Source organism: Prorops nasuta, unplaced genomic scaffold (assembly GCF_024137725.1).
Source record: "Prorops nasuta isolate Cenicafe-Biocafe unplaced genomic scaffold, Cenicafe_Pnas_1.2 PNAS00013, whole genome shotgun sequence".
Lineage (NCBI taxonomy): Eukaryota > Metazoa > Arthropoda > Insecta > Hymenoptera > Bethylidae > Prorops > Prorops nasuta.
The window spans coordinates 2,869,823-2,889,733 of record NW_027116810.1 but is presented as its reverse complement, the minus strand read 5'-3'; the positions used below and the strand labels follow the sequence as shown (position 1 = coordinate 2,889,733).

General features: G+C 32.9%; 2 protein-coding genes and 2 long non-coding RNA genes across 6 annotated transcripts; 2 read left to right on the top strand and 2 right to left on the bottom strand.

The window, feature by feature from the left end:
• Nucleotides 1-1,858: 1,858 nt before the first annotated feature.
• On the bottom strand, nucleotides 1,859-4,324 carry LOC136778078 (uncharacterized). Its single transcript, XM_066734689.1, has 3 exons — nucleotides 3,722-4,324; nucleotides 1,915-3,599; nucleotides 1,859-1,865 (listed from the first exon to the last, which is right to left on the bottom strand). The coding sequence occupies exons 1-3, from the start codon at nucleotides 4,322-4,324 to the stop codon at nucleotides 1,859-1,861; spliced, it is 2,295 nt and encodes a 764-aa protein (XP_066590786.1).
• A 3,054-nt stretch (nucleotides 4,325-7,378) lies between these two features.
• On the top strand, nucleotides 7,379-9,399 carry LOC136778038 (uncharacterized). 2 transcript variants are annotated; one of them, XR_010823359.1, is made up of 3 exons: nucleotides 7,379-7,493; nucleotides 7,559-7,693; nucleotides 8,095-9,399. It is a non-coding gene; the product is annotated as an uncharacterized lncRNA (long non-coding RNA). The 2 variants fall into 2 exon arrangements; XR_010823358.1 differs by having other exon boundaries at nucleotides 8,056-9,399.
• A 2,573-nt stretch (nucleotides 9,400-11,972) lies between these two features.
• LOC136778077 (uncharacterized) lies at nucleotides 11,973-15,455 on the top strand. The gene is made up of 4 exons (XM_066734688.1): nucleotides 11,973-13,479; nucleotides 13,588-13,844; nucleotides 13,898-13,938; nucleotides 14,156-15,455. The coding sequence occupies exons 1-4, from the start codon at nucleotides 11,973-11,975 to the stop codon at nucleotides 15,453-15,455; spliced, it is 3,105 nt and encodes a 1,034-aa protein (XP_066590785.1).
• Nucleotides 15,456-18,286: 2,831 nt separating this feature from the next.
• LOC136778162 (uncharacterized) lies at nucleotides 18,287-19,678 on the bottom strand. 2 transcript variants are annotated; one of them, XR_010823369.1, is made up of 3 exons: nucleotides 19,564-19,678; nucleotides 19,364-19,498; nucleotides 18,287-19,001 (listed from the first exon to the last, which is right to left on the bottom strand). It is a non-coding gene; the product is annotated as an uncharacterized lncRNA (long non-coding RNA). The 2 variants fall into 2 exon arrangements; XR_010823370.1 differs by having other exon boundaries at nucleotides 18,287-18,962.
• Between the last annotated feature and the right edge of the window lie 233 nt (nucleotides 19,679-19,911).

The following is a 19,911-nucleotide window of genomic DNA, read 5'->3' as shown; positions in this document are numbered from 1 at the left end:
ATTCTATATAGGTTAAAAAGTGGAACTGGCTATGGACATACTTGAAAAAAAATGCTAAAGCCTCAAATACGCTGCGCGCTCGGCTTCTAAGTCGGCCGCTGACCAGTGAGCACCTCGTAAGCTGCATCAAAAAATATGTAAAATATTCCTTATTTAATAAGGAACAAATCTATATATATCTAAAAGTGGAACTGGCTATGGACATATTTGAAAAAAAATGCTAAAACATCAAATACGCTGCGCGCTCGGCTTCTAAGTCGGCTGCTGACCACTGGGCACCTCGTCAGCTGCATCAAAAAATATGTAAAATATTCCTTATTTAATAATGAAGAGACCTACAATATTCAAAATGCGGAACGACATATCAATGTGTCTAATAACACACCGCCAAGGAACTTAAAATTTACCGCGTTAGTGCTGTTTACATATCATGCCCCAGCTAAGCTTCTTGTTCTCTCTCGGGTAGACTTTGTTTACATTTTCTCGATCTGCTTCATTCGTATGACGAGTGTCCACCGGTATACACGTGTAGTGTTTTCCAATTTGGGTAGCTTTCAATAGGTTTCATCAAGCTGTGTAGCTTTACCTAAAAATTCGAATAAATTTTTCTTTCCAATTGAAAGTATTTATTAAGTAGTGTTTAAGTTTTTGTAGTGTTCGCAGGTATTTATTTTACTGGATGCCCAAAGAATATTTTCTGCTATTCAGCTATTAACAAAAAATTGTTCCGCGCATTGTGTTGGGTACCATTTTTTTACACTGTGGTTTATGGTACAAATTAATTTCCTATAATTGTTGTAAGCTGTATATTTGTTGCAGTCTTTAATTAAGGTATGTGGAAATTTTTTATTTCTTGTTTTATTTGACTACCGACAGAACATAATGTGCATACTTTGTTTAGCATGCGCTCTCCTTACCCCACAGAATATCAATTCTGGTGCAGCAAAAAAGTCTGATCCTTCAAAGTATAATAGTATAGTTAATTATGATTATTTTAGGATCAGAAAGAAATTAGCAATTAAATATTTGACGGAAATTTTTCACGCAACAAAAGGCGAAGAATCTCTGGCACATGCCGGTTTCCTTTATCGCTTAGGTCATCATTTCTGCAGGAAGAAAAACATTAATTCTTGAAAAGTACATTACAATAGTTAATTGTAATCATTTTAGGTGCAGAAATAAAACAGCAAAAAAATATTTTACGGCAATACTCCATGTAACAGTAGGTACAAAATCTTTTATGCAAGATGCTAGTTGGATCCATCGCTTACTACGTCGATTCCCCCGGGGGAAAAAATCAGTTCTTTAAAAATACCTTAGAATATTTCATTCTAATCATTTTAGGACTGAAACCGGGCTAGTAAAAAAATCCTTAACGAAAATACGTTATTGGACAGTAGGTGTAGGGGCGATGAGCGTGCTCGTTGACTTTATCGCTCTTACCTCATTAATTCTACTATCGCAACAAAATCAGTTATTTATAAATCTATTAAAAAATTTAATTAGGATCGCTGTGGAGCTAGAAACTGGCGAGCAAAACATTTTTTAAGAAAGATAAACATGTTAACAGAGAATAGAATAGAATAGAATTTATTATAATTATACAAGGGCACAGCCCCGTTTGTACAAAAAATAAAGGAAAATAACAAAAATACGAGAAAAGAAAAAGGAGAGCCCCCGAATATTGCAAAAGAACATAAGACAAGATTTGATGATTGAGAGGGGGACTCATCCTTTCAGAGCTCTCAGAGAAGAGTTAAAGAATAGCTACAAAACTGCTTAAGCCTAACGAAGGACCGCAAATATGCAGAAACAGAGCGTATTAACTGCGGCTAACTTAAAAACTAAGTAACTAAAACTAGTAGCTAACAATACTTTAGCAATTAATCAACAACATTAAATATGTATACATACAATTCGCTCTTAAAACGCGAAAGAGAACTAAGCTCCCGAAGTCGTATAGGAAGAGAGTTCCAGAAACGAACACCAGAAATAATAAAAGACCGCTGATAAGCGGCAGTACGACACGAGGGAACCTTAAGATCCAATCGCGAGCTCCGAGTGCCACAGACGTTGCCATTTAACTGTCTAAGTCCCTGAAGAGTGACCCCAAAAGGGGAAAGTTCAGGGAAATAGTAGGCCTTGTAAAAAGCAACCCCAAGAAAGTAACGACGCCTTTCACAAACTTTGAGGAGATTAGCTCTCTTATAGAACGGCGTAATGTGTTCGGATTTGGGAACGCCATATACAAAACGAATACAGGAGTTAAGGGCACGCTGCAGTCTCAAATTCTCCTCCCCCGAAATATCAGGAAACACCAACGAACAGTAATCAATAATTGGGTAAATAAGAGACTTAACCAGTTGAAGACGAATCCTCAAAGAAAGACAACCCTGGTTAAATCTCAGCTGGTAGAGGGTGCGATAAATTCGTTTACAACTATCGTTTACTGTCTCTCTCCAGCTAAGGTTTGCCGAAATACAGATACCGAGGTTAGGAACCGAACTCACAAACGGGACCACATTAGAGTTAACCAACAGGGGGTCAAGACTGGAAAGGTCAATACAATTTATATACCTGGAAGAACCCAAGATCATAGCCTTCGTTTTACTGGGATTAAGTAGAAGATAATTATCACACGACCAGTCCCACAACCGACAGATAGAATGGTTTATAGCAGCAATGCATGAATTAATTTCGGACGGGTCACACTGGGCACAGATTTGAATGTCATCAGCATATTTAATGAGGAGACAATCAGGAAAAAGTGAGTTAATATCCGCGATGTAAAGGAGAAATAAAAGTGGGCCAAGAATAGAGCCCTGCGGAACACCCGAAGTGATCGACATCCACGACGAACGCTGATGATTATACCTCACTGCACATCTTCGGTCAGAGAGATAAGACCAAAGCCATTCCAGTACAGGAGCAGAGAAACCAAGGGCAGAGAGTTTTTTCAGTAGCACGATATGGTTAACGGAGTCAAAAGCCTTAGAAAAATCGAACAGTACAAGAATAGAAACCATTCGTTTATCGATTCCAAGACGAACGAAATCCGTCAATTTAATAAGAGCATCTTGAGTCGAACGACCAGATGTAAAACCGAACTGTGCATCATCCTTAAAATCAATCGATTTAAGGTACTTAAGAATATCGCTGTGCACAATTCTCTCAAGCACCTTGGAAAGCTCAGGTAAAAGAGAGATAGGGCGAAAATGTGACACTTCTGAGGGATTAGACACTTTAGGAACCGCAGTGATATACGCCGATTTCCAAGCACAGGGAAAATGAGAGCAAGCCAAGGATCGATTAAACAACTCAATACAAGCTCCAGCAATAGCAGTGGAAAACTTTGCAAGTAGCCGAGGAGGAATCTCATCACTACCTGATACCAGGGAGGTAGAGAACTTAAAGAAGCTAAGAAACGTAAACGAATTAATGTGTGAAAAATAGAAATTAGAGTCACTAAACACAGGTGGAGCAACGATCAGGGCGGGATAGGAGCCATGACTATTAGATAATCCTGAACCCTGTGAGAAATTCCCCGAGAAGTGCTTGACAAAATCCTCCGCACAAAAAGAGTTAGAAGCAGCCCCTCTCTGAGCAATAATACCCAGGGTCTTCAAACAGTGCCAGAGCGTCCGTGGGGTAACACACGCGTTAATGACCTCTAGACAGTGACCCTCCCTGGCCGATCTAATCAAGTAGCAGTGTTACGGACCGAGCAGTACTCCTGGCGAAGATCACTGTTAGGGGAAGTCAAGCGCCGAAGCTTAAGACGCAGCCTATTTCGGTGACGAATGATAGAGCAGAGTTCAGGCGTCATCCAGGGTGGATGAACCCTAGAAGGCTTAATAGAACAGTATGGAGCCAGGGTATCAGCCAGACTGAGAATAGAGCTCGTGAGAGTGCTGACAGAGAGATCTATTGACTCCTGGTTAAGAGCAACCGAAAAGTTGGTACCTGCAAGCGCAACAAGCGCCTCAGGTTGGTCCAGCCGCTTCCACCGCCTACCCCTAGTTGGCAGATGAAGGGGGAGAGAGTGCCGATCAGTGCGATATTCAATTTGTATCAGGTCATGGGCAGATAAGAAAGGCAAAGAGCACTGGCCCACATGCAAAACCTTGTCATCATCATCAACAATACACACATCAATCCAGGTGTGGGAAGAAGAGGTGTGATGCGTGGCACTAAGAGGGACTAGATGGAGGGAACAAAGGTCTAAAGTACGACGAAGAAACACACTATCAGGCAGATCAGTGAGGAGATCAGAATTTAGGTCACCCATAATAATCTTACTAGCATAATGCTGCGCTGCATCCATCATGATACCCTCAATAACATTAGAAAAGGCAAGTTTAGGTGGACGATATATAACTCCCAGGAAGATCTTAGCAGATGGAGAGAGTACAAGTTCCGCCAGGAGAAAATCCGGCCGCCGTACATGTAAATCCGTAAATGACGTCTCCAATACACGCACCCTAAAGTGGTTACGGTAGTAGAGACACACACCCCCACCCTGTATGCCAGACCTGTCGCAACGCAGCACAGAGTAACCATCCAGACGAACAAAATCATCAGATATATGTGGTTTAAGCCAGGTTTCAGAGACAAAAATAATATCAAACGAATTATGCAGAAAGAACTGACGAAATTCAAGAATGTGAGCAGGAATGGACTGTGCATTAACGTGGCAAACAGTTAAAGAAGTACTGCAATTCTGCGCGCGAACAGGGTGAGCAGGACAGGCAGGGAGGGGGGGTACGTCTCAAATAAGCTTTCCAAAATCGTCTGGAGAGTGAATACTAACTATAGGAGAACGATCCGCCTTACTCGCCTTAATAACCCCAAAATCATCCACCCAAGTGTACCTATAGTTGGCCTTTTTCGTTTCAACTTTTACACTATTTAGAAACTTGTGTAGAGTAGAAGGCAGCGATTTATTAATATAAATATTAGCATTGCCAAATGTGCTAGAGAGCAAGTTCGCTTGCAGCTTCGGTAGGGAACTCTTGGCAAGAAGTATTTTTTGCGCAATATCAATGCTATTAAACCTAACGATCAAGGTTTTTGGGCGATCCTGGTTAGACGAGGGAATTCTACGCGCAGACCTAATCATTGACGGTACGGCATCAATTTTAAGAAGCTTCGCAATTTTTATCACTAACTCCGCATCACTATCAGTAGAGCTAATTGGTACGCCAGAAAACCGCAATTGCGAACGATATGCCTCAAACTCGAGCTGAGCTAATCTAGACGATACGCCGTCAATAGCCTCACGGGATTCCGTCGAAATGGGCATTTCCTCCAGGGCCCCAACACGCGACTCAAGATCCTTACAGACTGCTTGAAGGTCGATGCAGCTGGACTCAATGTTCGCGATTCTAGTAGATATATTATTAAGTTTATCCACACAAGAGTCTACCTTGACCGTCAGGGATTCCAATGCAGACATTTTAGTATCGATGGAATCAAGGCGCGCATTTAATGTAGAAAACATCGAGGCAAGATACTCCGGTACGGTGCCCATAGGGTTCTCTGCAACAAGCGTGGAGGAAGGAGGCACACAGAGATCACTGCGAGGTGTATTGTCACCCGAATCCTTTATACCAGCTTTGACACACGCTGGACAACTGACAGATGGAACTTTATCTGCAGAAGATAGTTTCATCTCCTTCCTGACACATTGCGAGTGATAACCGTGAGCAGAATTAAAACAGAACTGCAGGAGATCACCCCTACTCACAAACTTGTTGCAGAGACCACAATTTACAGTTGGCATTATAAAGTAATACTATATTACAAATGTACCGTGTTAAAAGTAAGCCAGATAGGCAAAATGTCACAGTAAACTTAGCACTAGAGGAGAAGAGCCAATGTTTACAACATAGAGAGGTCCGTCCAGTGTCAAATGTGTGTGATGGTGTAGACATACGATGAGCGCCGTACACATAGGAACGCCGCCAGAGGTAGTTGATTGCGACAGTAGTATCAAGAGACACGGTAGTGTCTCGACGGCAAGTACAGAAAAAAGTAGATAATGACATGTATATACGGCCGTCGAGGCACTACCCTCTTATACAGCAAGTTTGGCTGTCCTAATTTTCAAACCGATTTTTCTTTGTGAATAATCCACTATCATGATTTAAGCAAAGCTTTTCTTAAAATGGTTTTGAACGAGCTTTCATTTGAGCCCATAAACATTAAAATCGGTTCACGCAATCCAGAGATCTCATACTCTGTTAGCTATATATATGCCGAAGTTGAAATTCTTCTCCTTCCTTTCTGTATGTCTCGGGCTGATCTGTATGTCTCGGGCTGAAGTTGACCGCTTCTGTATGTCTCGGGCTGAAGTTGGCTGCTATATTCAACTGCTATATTCAATACCGGCATAACCCTAATTTCGATCGATTTCGATAGAACTGTCAATAAGGTCAAAATCAAAATTACTCTGTATTAGGATAAAAATAGTGTGATATAATTCAAAGTGTAGATAATTAAACTAAAGGAATAAATACATGAAGGAGTCTGATGGAGAATCAGATAAGTAACACAACATTGTAAAATATATTAAAATTTAATATTTTGTGGTACTTTGTGGGATTTTATTTCAGGTTATAAATAAAATATTTTCCTTGTATGCACCTCTGATTTGAAGTCATACCAGTGCCAAATGCTCTAACAATTCTTGGAAATACCCTGTTATTTAAGAATGTAGATTAACGAAAATTGTAAATGAAACAGAAGGATGAGGTTGTTACGTTCACTCATAACCAACACACATGGTAGTGTTTCAACAACAATTAACATAAACGTTTTTAAGAAAAGTAAGTACATTGTGAAAAAAATTAGTTTAATTAAAGCAAAGTTATATACAAGGTATCCTTTCATAGTTTGCAATTTGATGCCAGACCAGTGCCAAATGCTATAACAATTCTTGGAAAAATGCAAGCACCAAAAAGTACTACCATAGTTAAAGAGGAATCAGTTACAGTTCCAGTGGATATTACTACTTTTTATAATAAAATAGATAATGAAGATAGTGCTGCCATGTGTTGCTGGAAAACAGAGCTTTGGTTTAATGCAACTACGGAGTACTGGTTGAGCAATGGAAACAGTAGTTTGAAATGTGATTAACTGTTGATGACTCAATGATATGTCAATTTACTAGCGAAAGAAAAAGATAAGCCAATTGTTCATTATCACATGGTAAAGTATGTGTAACTCATTCAACCGCTTAAAATGTATGTAATTAAAAATTAATTGTTTATTTTTTTATTTTTTAATTCAGCTCAAGCATGTATTAAAATATAACAATTACTTTGTTGAGTCTCTCTTTCCAGATGTACTTCAAAGGTTATTGAAATACCCTGTTATTCAAAAATGCAGGTTATTGCAGATAAAACAGATAAGGATAATCTTGTTACATTCACTCATAATTAAGACACACGGTAGTGTCTCAATAGCTATAAACATAAACATTTTCATGTAAAGTAAGTACATTGTAAAAAGAATTTGTTTAATTAAAACAAAGTTATATATAGGCATTATTTCATAGTTTGCAGTTTGATGCCAACCAGTGCCAAATGCTATAACAATTCTTGGAAATACCCTGTCATTGGAGAATGCAGATTAACAAAGGTTGTAAATGAAACAGAGAAGGATGAGGTTTGAACATATGCTAAACATCCAGGTATGGAAATCAATAACAAATTTCATGTTTAAATTTTTCTTTTCTTTAAACTCATATGGATTTCAACTGTCCGATAGGTTATATCATATATAGAAACAATTTTCCATGAGACAATAAATCTTTCTTATTACTACGATTAAAGAAAAGCAGATAAATATTTTCTAATCGTTATTTAATATTCAATTATAATATAAAAAAGTATTAAAACCATATATTTACCTACGCTTCCCCAATCAGAATAGAAAGAAATTATTATTATTACCAAAAAAATTATTCAAATTTAATTTTTTATAAGAATAACATTGATTTTTATAATATAATATGTAATATATCTTTTGGTACTTAGTGAGATTTTATTTCAGATTGATTTACAATAACATGTTTATTGTGTCATTGTGCAGGGTTAAGCTGTAATATTTAATACAAGAAGTCAGAAATGATTCCAGTTTACCATAGAAAGAGCCATAATGCAAAGTTAATGTTGAGAGTTAAACCTAAGGAAAAAGGTGGAGAAATTAAAAAATTAATTTGGAAGCCAATTTTTAATAGCGAAAGGCTTGCAGGTGATTTTGGGCATAAACCCTTTGAAATATATAAGTCAATTAAATCATAATTTTAATGATAACGTCATCTAGAAATGAAACAATGAAAAGAAGTCATCATATTAATATTTTCCATGCAATAGAATTTACAGTGAATAACTTTGCGAAACTGAAAGCAGTATATCCACAAAAGAGTGGCTTCCATTGTATAAATTGGTGTATTTCTTAGTTTATATTAATGAAAGGAAAATATAAATGGTACTAGTGTGCTGGAGAAAGTGCCATAATTCAAAGTTGATATTGACGGTAACAGCTAAGAAAATGATGGATAAATATGAGCTAATTTATAAGAAAATCCTTAAGAGTGAAGTGCTTGCAGGTGATTTTAGGCATACAACTTTGGAATTAGAAATCACATAGTTGATGAAAATTATAATAAATTTATGTAGATGTGTAAATATGAAAAGAATTCATGATTGCAATATTTTACATGTGATCAGGCATATGGTGAATAAAATTAGGAAACTGAAAGCTGTATATTTAATAAAGAGAGGCATCCATTGTATAAATTGGTGTATTTCCTAGTTTATACTAATGAAGGGAAAATATAAATGGCACTAGTGTGCTGGAGAAAGTGCCATAATTCAAAGTTGATGTTGAGGTTAACAGCTAAAAAAGTGATGGATAAATATGAGTTAATTTATAAGAAAATCCTTGAGAGTGAAGTGCCTGCAGGTGATTTTGGGCATACAACTTTGGAATTAGAAATAACATAGTTGATGAAAATTATAATAAAATCATGTAAATGTGTAAATATGAAAGGAATTCATAATTTCAATATTTCACATGTAATAGAACATACAGTGTGTAACTTCAAGAAACTGAAAGCAGTATACCTAAAAAACATAGACTTCCATTGCATTAACTGGTATATATTTTATAGTTTATATTAATGAAAAGAATATATAAATGTCACTAGTTTACCAGGGAAAGAGCCATAATGCAAAGATGATAGTGAGAGTAACACCTAAGAAAAAAGTGGATTTAAAGGTAAATTTAGAAACAAATTTTTGAAAGCGAAAGGCTTTAATGTGATATTGGGTATATGATGTTGAAAATATAACTCAAACAGTCATTGAATCCTATGTTAAATGCCTCTAAAAGTGTAATTATGATAAGAACTCATCATTGTAATATTTTGTATTATATTTAATAGATTAATAAATTAATATCTCGAATTGAAGCTTTACATTATGGAACGATGAGAACATTGGAAAATGTTTTATTAGATTGATTTAGTTAAAAGAATTTTTAGTTTTAATTCCTATATTCTTACAAAACGTTATAAGATCCCACAAAAAACAAGCTTTGCTTGTAAAAAAAGGACGGCAAGTACATAAGTCGTATCTAGTATGATTAATATATAGTAATATAAAATATTTTAATTAAAAAAAAGTAGTGAAATCCAAATGTTAGGCAAGTATAAATTTTTTCCATGGCGAAAATTGAAATTTAGAAAAAAGTAAATAGTAATACAAAAATTACTTGCCGGGCCCGTAATATTCATGTGTAAGTTGCTATCTTGCAATATAAGCATTGCTTCTCGTAAGTTAAAAATGTGGCTATTTAATACGATTGCATACAACGGGCCTGGCAAGTAATTTTTGTATTACTATTTACTTTTTTCTAAATTTCAATTTTCGCCATGGAAAAAATTTATACTTGCCTAACATTTGGATTTCACTACTTTTTTTTAATTAAAATATTTTATATTACTATATATTAATCATACTAGATACGACTTATGTACTTGCCGTCCTTTTTTTACAAGCATTCCAAAATACAGCAAACACCAACCAAGTTAAGTGTTAGACTGTTGAACACACCAACCTTCAAATAGGCACCCTGGGAGTCTCCAATTTGAAAAGTGAGGCCAACCAATGCGACCGATTAAAAGCGTCAATCCTCACATGTAGGCTAACAAGCCAGACCACAATTCACCACTCAAAAGGTAGCTTGAGATATGGAATAGCAGATCTGCAACAGTACGCCCACAAGGGCACCAGAAAAGCAGTAAAAAGAACAATTTAAGACAGACAGCTTAAACAGACATGCTATGTACTTACAGAGAGAGAGAGAGAGAGAGAGAGAGGGCATCATCTAATTCTAAATGTTTCAGCCGTTGTCAATCAGCCTATTTTCTTTAAATACTTTTTTTTCGCACTAGTTTTAGGTCTTCAAATTATCACAATTAATTATTTTACTGCACTTTTACTCAGTTGATTTTCTTGCCGAGGGAGAATCAGCATGATTCTGAAGGAGATTCAACGCGCACGCCGACACGTTCCTGCTATGCTGTATATTTTAAAATAATTTAAATTTTTTGAAGCTGTTAATATTTCCCTAGAGCAAAAAAATTTAGTGCCATAATTTGTTTAATTTATACGGCTAAATATCACATAACCGTTTGGTTGGGGGGGGGGGGGGGTGTGGGTCCAGCTTAACATTAAGCTGGACCCCCCCTCCCCCCCGGTTATCTTAATTTCCTTCGCAGCCAATAGAGAAAAACAAAATTTATTTTAGCAAATAAATTGCAAAAAAATAGCACTAAACTTTTATATATCAAAAATTATATTTCGCGCTTGGGGGGGGGGGGGGTTAATTAAATAGACATTTCAAAGTAGTTAGGTATAGTCACGCTAACAAACATTATGCTTTATTTTTCGAAAAGCTGGAATTTTGTTTAATATTTGGTAATTATACAGTCTCGAAGATTATTAAATTCTGAATTTAACATTATGAGTTTCCTGGGGATTCGCGATTCTCTTAATGTCTTTTTTTGACAAAAAGATACTGTATATTTAAAAAAACTATGTGTCCTGCTATTTAAAAAATCTAGCCCAAACTTTGAAGACGTAAGTTTCGGCAATTAATGTCCTATTGATTAGTTAAAAAAGGACAGTAAGGGATTGGCGAACCTTTATGAATCTCATATCTTTTTATTTGGATTTAAAACGGCTTCAAGAACGTATGGTTGAATAAAATTAAAAAAATTTCCCCTTATGCAAAATACAGATACTATTAGTCAATCGAACCTTCTTTTGCGTATTTATTAAAATCGTTAATAAATTTAATATTTGTATTACAAATCAAAGTAGTTTATTTATTTTATGTATAAACAAAGCCCTTGATTTTCTGAAAATACAAAAAAAAAGAATTTATAGAGAAATAAGTCATTCGCAGTAGTTCCCAACTAGCGCCCGTAACTGTGGGCTGAAAGTATGGGCTAACTTCAGCCTCATATAAATTAGTACTATACAGTATATATTTCTATGTGAACAATATTTTCATACTTCTCACTCTATTATATTAGTGCATATTTGCAGTTTAAATGATAATTGTATAAATAAATTTTCGACGATTTGGTAATTCTGTATGACCTTCTTCGTCATTTTATCGTTAATTTTGTAAAATGTTTTACGTTTCAGCAAGGATCCATTATAAGTAATAAATAATATTTATATAAGATGACGCCGAGGAATAATGAAATGGCTGAAGCCTTGTTCGAATTGAAGCCTCACATTGATTTTGATGATTTCATAAAATCTGAAGAATGCCATTCAAGGAGAAAGGAAAACTGTTTGTGGTATTTAATTTCTGTAAAAATATTAAAAAGTAATCGTAAAAATACAATAAAAGGTAAGACGCACAAAATTTATAAACATTTTTTCTCTAACATGGAGCAAATAAAGAATATATATTATGAAATAAAAAGTAAAAAATATAAAGAAACTGCTGAGATAAATAACTGCGTTAATGAAGAAATAATGGTTGAAAATGTATTTGACAAACAGAAAAATGGTAATTATTTCGATTATGAATGTCAGAATAATTTGAATAATATTGATAATATTAACTATGCTAATCATATCGATTATAATTATAACCATTGCAATAATAGTAATGATAATAATAATGAGATATATCATGAAAACAATATGGATAATATTAATGCATATGATGACAATTGTTCAAATGTGAATTGTTATTATAATGAGAATAAAAATGAAGAAATCCATGAAGTTTTTAATGAAAATAATAATAATGAAGTCGATGATAAAACCGAAATAATGAATATGAATGAAAAAAATGAAGAAATTGTTCACAATGACAGTGATCTTACAATCGATGAAAATAATGTTAAAATTAAAAATAAAAGATTTGATTCAAAATTTATTATTACTGCTGAATTTTGGAAAAAATATGTAACGAGATTAAACTGTCGCCTCAGATTGAAAAGGGGCTGGACGCAAGACTTTAATCAAGTTTTTGAAAAAACATATCCATTTTGCGTTCTGAAGTTTATGTGGCATAAATGCTACAAGCATAAGAAACAAAGAGGATTCACATCAACAGCAGTTTGTAAAAATACCCTATGTAACGTTGAATTCGAATTCACGACATTTCAAGCAATAACTGAAAATACTAATGTCACCATATTGACATTTGTTAGCAAGGAAGTTGATCACAAAATTGGCGAGGATCATCGACGATTTATTACTGGAGAAAAACGACTGCAAATAAGAGATAAATTAAAGGGAAAAGATCCAAGCAGATATCTTTTAGAGCAATTAAATGAAGTACCAGAAATTGTACTTGAACATGGGAATTTAAATAACGCACCTAATTTATCCATAATACAAAAAATTAATAGTGAAGGAAATAAGCGTACTAATCTCGATAAAGATGACATAATTGCACTGATGGAATTAAAAGAACAGTTAATATCTGCATGGAAAGGATACAAAATTGAAGGATATATTCAAGAAATATCATTGTATCCTATAAGAGTAATATTATTTTCTGAACGTGTTATAAGATATTTAATATCCATAACACATAATGTTTTTTGTTATTTAGATGCAACGGGTTCTATTGTTCTTCATCCCGGTAAACAGAAACATAGCAAGAAGACTGATTATTTGTTGGACAATGAAAAATATTATAAGCCATTATTTTATTATGCTTTAGTTTTAGGCGGTAGTGAAAGATATGGTCCCCTCCCTGTGGCTGAATGTCTGACAGATAGTCACGATATTTTATCAATAACACATTTTTTAAATTGTTTCCAACATGCCACAAAAATGATAACATCAAAAAAAGTTGTTATTAATAAAGTTGAAACAGATTTTAGCTTTGCATTAATACAGGCAGCTATTAATGCTTTTAATAAAATTAATTTAAGTAAATACTTAAATTTATCATATAATTATATTTTACATAAAATTATACAATCATTTTGTAACAATTATACGATTATCCATATCTGCTCTACACACCTTTTAAAAACAGTTTTAAGGAAGATAAAAACAATTACCAAAAGTAAAGATATACGGATCTTAGCAGGTCAGGCAATAACAACTTTAATCCACTGTAACGATTTAGAAATAGCTGCAACGATATTTTCTAACATCGTCAAAATATTCGGGAAAAAATATGTACAAAATAAGAAAAGTTGTGATATAAGAAATATAAATTTCTTGAATAATGTTGGCAATTTTAGCTTGAATACAAATCAATTTGTTAATGAAAAGAATTACGATTGTAACGTAAATAAATGGAAAGATGTCATAAAATCTTCCCCATACTACAATTTTTTTAGGTCCATTTACAACCACAATGTAAGGTCTACAAGCAAAAAACGTATTTGTAGGACTGCAGATAGTTTAAAGTATAATAAACAGAAAGCATAAAGAAGACCTGCAAAGGCAATACATATTAATAAGACGAAGAAAATAAATAGTTTTCGAATAAAAAATTCACTGTTCTGCGATAGATTCTTAAAATATTTAATGTCATGAATACTTCCATATTTTCCTCTGTGGTCGGCAATTATAATTAAAATATTTAAAATTAAAAGAGACAGCAACGCTTCGGTCGAAAATTGGTTTAAAATAGTAAAAACAAATATTTTTAAAAAGAAACTAAAGTTGTCTATAGTGCTATTTATTCAAGAAATGTCAACTATAATTGAAGGAAACTTGAAGCACAGAAAATATAAATTAATAACAGAAAGGCAGAAGGGAAATATTAAATTAAGAAATAATGCACCAGAAATGGTAAAAGAACACTGGGTGGATAAGAGAGCTAGAAAATCTGTAAAAAATAAGAAGAATATTTTCTTTACGGAAGACAAATTGATTAGGCAGCACGAGTGTGATGTCGATGAAGATAATCCAGATGGAGATTTAGATTCAATCGCAGATGATTATGATCATTCCGTAAAGTCAAATATATTAGAAGAAGGAACATATCAATTGGTAGATGTAAACCAAAATGAAATTAAGAATGACATGAATTATCAAATAAACTTAAACAAACATGTAAAACCTTGGCTTGGTATAAAGGAATATCGTAATATTACAGGGAATGTTAATTTACATATTTTCAATTTTGTAATAGATAAAATTGCATTACAGACATTAAGTCCAAATGGTTGTATAGAGGACAATATCATAAACGCGTTTTTATTTATCATTAATACAAAATTAAACAATACAGAGATTCTTGTTTTTGATACTCATTTTTATGAATGGGTATCGAATCCAAATGTAATTAGTATTGGATTCCTTAAATGGGCCTCGACTAGGAAAGCCTGGAATTTTCAAATATGGTTAATACCTATCTTTAGGAATCACCATTGGACATTACTGGTTGTCGATTTTAATAATAAATATTACGTATATTTTGATTCCTTACACGGTTCAGTACCGAAAAATCTCGTTTTAGATATTAGTAGTTTTATTGATAAGTTATTTTCTAGGAAAGACATCCAATTCAACTGGAGTGAATGGGTACTGTGTATACCAAATGACATATTACACCAAGGAAGGACCCAAAATTGCGGAATACATTTAATGATATGGGCATATCTAATAATATCTGGAAAAAAATTGGATTTTGAAAATAACGAAATGGATAATATTCGTCAGTGGATTTGTGAAATACTGTTCGAAAATGACGGTATACAAGGGGAAGATAATTCAAAAAGTAAAATACCACTTGATTTTCCCCCGGATAGGTTTATAGCAAAATCAGATGTTAATAAAATGAAGAGTTACAAATACATTCCGTCACCGAATTTGCATGATTGCAAATTAAGTACATTATATTATTGCACAAATATAATAAAATCAATAAAACATCGATACACATTATAAAGATCGATAAAAATTAATATTCTGCAATGCAATATTAAGTAATATTCACAGTGAAATTTAAGCTTAGGAATAATATAATTGCAGAATGATACCTCAAAGGTCACCAACCAATGGAGGTGTGTGCTTTGTTGAGAAAAAAACGATTCTTTGCTAACTATCACAAAATATCCTTCGAACATTATGACAGATCTTTTTAGCAAACGTTCATTCCTATCGAAGCAGTGATGTATGCTTTGAAGAAAATATAATAAACATTCAAGCAAACGCTCATATGCTTTTGAAGCTGGGGCTGTATGTTTTAAAGAATGTAGTGACAGCTTTTTCAAACGCTGTTTTACTAACTAAGCAAAGCCTCTATAATTTCTAACTTTAAAGAATTCGAAAAGTAAAAGCAAACGCTCTTTTGCTACGTAAGCAGGGGCTGTATATGCTTTGAAGGTTTTCGATATGTCAAAAATCGCTTATTTGCTATCTAAGCAGGGGTAGATTGGTAATAAGAAAATATTTCAGCTGTACCCAATATACACCAATAACAGTATACAATGTTCAACCAATTTCAGATTATGATGAAAACAAAAAACATATTAGGAATTCTTATAGAGGAAAACAAAAATGCTCTACGTTACTTGAAACGAAGGGTGTGTGGAATAGTAAAGATAAGTATGCTTATGATCCACTAATACTTTCAGCTAAGAAAAATTAATAAATTATTGTTTTTTCAGCATTATTTGGACTAGTATCGAAGAATACCGCATTGTGAGAAGAGTCATCAACAAAATTAAACCGAAGGGAACTGTACCAGGGATGATATACCGTAATATCTATACATGATCAGAGATTAGAAGTTTTTCCATGAAGCATGGGACAATGGGACAATGTAGTAAAAAATACAAAATATTAGGTATGTCCATTGTCTACTGATAATTTAAGTGGATAATAATTTGGCAATTATTGTGTTTTTCTAGATTTATCTTTATTGACTCAAGTACGCCTCATCTCTCAATGGATTTGATTAATTTTGAGACAGACTGACTGCAAAGGGAAAATCTATAGAAGAAACACTATTAATTGATCGGTTAACAAATAAAGCTTTTTATTAAGTTGTATTGTGTAATGTTTATAAATACATATTTTAATTGCATTTAATTTTTAATGTGAGGTATACGTTTTCTCAGCCTCTCCTTCTTCTTTTCCCTCTTTATATGATGGTTTCAATTTAATTACTATTTGATACTTAAAGTTGGTCATGTCATCTGTTAAATTGTCACGTTAAAAAAGAAAAGGAGTTGAACAGATGGCTTTGGTAAATACGAGTAGTAGCATTACATGAAAAGCCTTGTTTCCTATAAAAAACAAGGGGATGAAATGAGTAGAAGGCATTAGGTAAATTAATATGTGAATAATCTGTATCCATAGGCAAAATCCTAAAAGGACCAATCATCTGGCATTGACAAACTGCTATGATTAGTATAAAATTAGTACTCAATGCTGTTTCGCAATAGTAGTAATCCCTATCCCACAAAAAACAAGCTTTGCTTGTAAAAAAAGGACGGCAAGTACATAAGTCGTATCTAGTATGATTAATATATAGTAATATAAAATATTTTAATTAAAAAAAAGTAGTGAAATCCAAATGTTAGGCAAGTATAAATTTTTTCCATGGCGAAAATTGAAATTTAGAAAAAAGTAAATAGTAATACAAAAATTACTTGCCAGGCCCGTTGTATGCAATCGTATTAAATAGCCACATTTTTAACTTACGAGAAGCAATGCTTATATTGCAAGATAGCAACTTACACATGAATATTACGGGCCCGGCAAGTAATTTTTGTATTACTATTTACTTTTTTCTAAATTTCAATTTTCGCCATAGAAAAAATTTATACTTGCCTAACATTTGGATTTCACTATTTTTTTTTAATTAAAATATTTTATATTACTATATATTAATCATACTAGATACGACTTATGTACTTGCCGTCCTTTTTTTACAAGCAAAGCTTGTTTTTTGTGGGATCTTATAACGTTTTGTAAGAATATAGGAATTAAAACTAAAAATTGTTTTAACTAATTCAATCTAATAAATCATTTTCCAATGTTCTCATCGTTCCATAATGTAAAGCTTCAATTCGAGATATTAATTTATTAATCTATTAAATATAATATAAAATATTACAATGATGAGTTCTTATCATAATTACACTTTTAGAGGCATTTAAAATAGGATTCAATGACTGTTTGAGTTATATTTTCAACATCATATACCCAATATCACATTAAAGCCTTTCGCTTTCAAAAATTTGTTTCTAAATTTACCTTTAAATCCACTTTTTTCTTAGGTGTTACTCTCACTATCATTTTTGCATTATGGCTCTTTCCCTGGTAAACTAGTGACATTTATATATTCTTTTCATTAATATAAACTGTAAAATATATACCAGTTAATGCAATGGAAGTCTATGTATTTTAGGTATACTGCTTTCAGTTTCTTGAAGTTACACACTGTATGTTCTATTACATGTGAAATATTGAAATTATGAATTCCTTTCATATTTACACATTTACATGATTTTATTATAATTTTCATCAACTATGTTATTTCTAATTCCAAAGTTGTATGCCCAAAATCACCTGCAGGCACTTCACTCTCAAGGATTTTCTTATAAATTAACTCATATTTATCCATCACTTTTTTAGCTGTTAACCTCAACATCAACTTTGAATTATGGCACTTTCTCCAGCACACTAGTGCCATTTATATTTTCCTTTCATTAGTATAAACTAGGAAATACACCAATTTATACAATGGATGCCTCTCTTTATTAAATATACAGCTTTCAGTTTCCTAATTTTATTCACCATATGCCTGATCACATGTAAAATATTGCAATCATGAATTCTTTTCATATTTACACATCTACATAAATTTATTATAATTTTCATCAACTATGTGATTTCTAATTCCAAAGTTGTATGCCTAAAATCACCTGCAAGCACTTCACTCTTAAGGATTTTCTTATAAATTAGCTCATATTTATCCATCATTTTCTTAGCTGTTACCGTCAATATCAACTTTGAATTATGGCACTTTCTCCAGCACACTAGTACCATTTATATTTTCCTTTCATTAATATAAACTAAGAAATACACCAATTTATACAATGGAAGCCACTCTTTTGTGGATATACTGCTTTCAGTTTCGCAAAGTTATTCACTGTAAATTCTATTGCATGGAAAATATTAATATGATGACTTCTTTTCATTGTTTCATTTCTAGATGACGTTATCATTAAAATTATGATTTAATTGACTTATATATTTCAAAGGGTTTATGCCCAAAATCACCTGCAAGCCTTTCGCTATTAAAAATTGGCTTCCAAATTAATTTTTTAATTTCTCCACCTTTTTCCTTAGGTTTAACTCTCAACATTAACTTTGCATTATGGCTCTTTCTATGGTAAACTGGAATCATTTCTGACTTCTTGTATTAAATATTACAGCTTAACCCTGCACAATGACACAATAAACATGTTATTGTAAATCAATCTGAAATAAAATCTCACTAAGTACCAAAAGATATATTACATATTATATTATAAAAATCAATGTTATTCTTATAAAAAATTAAATTTGAATAATTTTTTTGGTAATAATAATAATTTCTTTCTATTCTGATTGGGGAAGCGTAGGTAAATATATGGTTTTAATACTTTTTTATATTATAATTGAATATTAAATAACGATTAGAAAATATTTATCTGCTTTTCTTTAATCGTAGTAATAAGAAAGATTTATTGTCTCATGGAAAATTGTTTCTATATATGATATAACCTATCGGACAGTTGAAATCCATATGAGTTTAAAGAAAAGAAAAATTTAAACATGAAATTTGTTATTGATTTCCATACCTGGATGTTTAGCATATGTTCAAACCTCATCCTTCTCTGTTTCATTTACAACCTTTGTTAATCTGCATTCTCCAATGACAGGGTATTTCCAAGAATTGTTATAGCATTTGGCACTGGTTGGCATCAAACTGCAAACTATGAAATAATGCCTATATATAACTTTGTTTTAATTAAACAAATTCTTTTTACAATGTACTTACTTTACATGAAAATGTTTATGTTTATAGCTATTGAGACACTACCGTGTGTCTTAATTATGAGTGAATGTAACAAGATTATCCTTATCTGTTTTATCTGCAATAACCTGCATTTTTGAATAACAGGGTATTTCAATAACCTTTGAAGTACATCTGGAAAGAGAGACTCAACAAAGTAATTGTTATATTTTAATACATGCTTGAGCTGAATTAAAAAATAAAAAAATAAACAATTAATTTTTAATTACATACATTTTAAGCGGTTGAATGAGTTACACATACTTTACCATGTGATAATGAACAATTGGCTTATCTTTTTCTTTCGCTAGTAAATTGACATATCATTGAGTC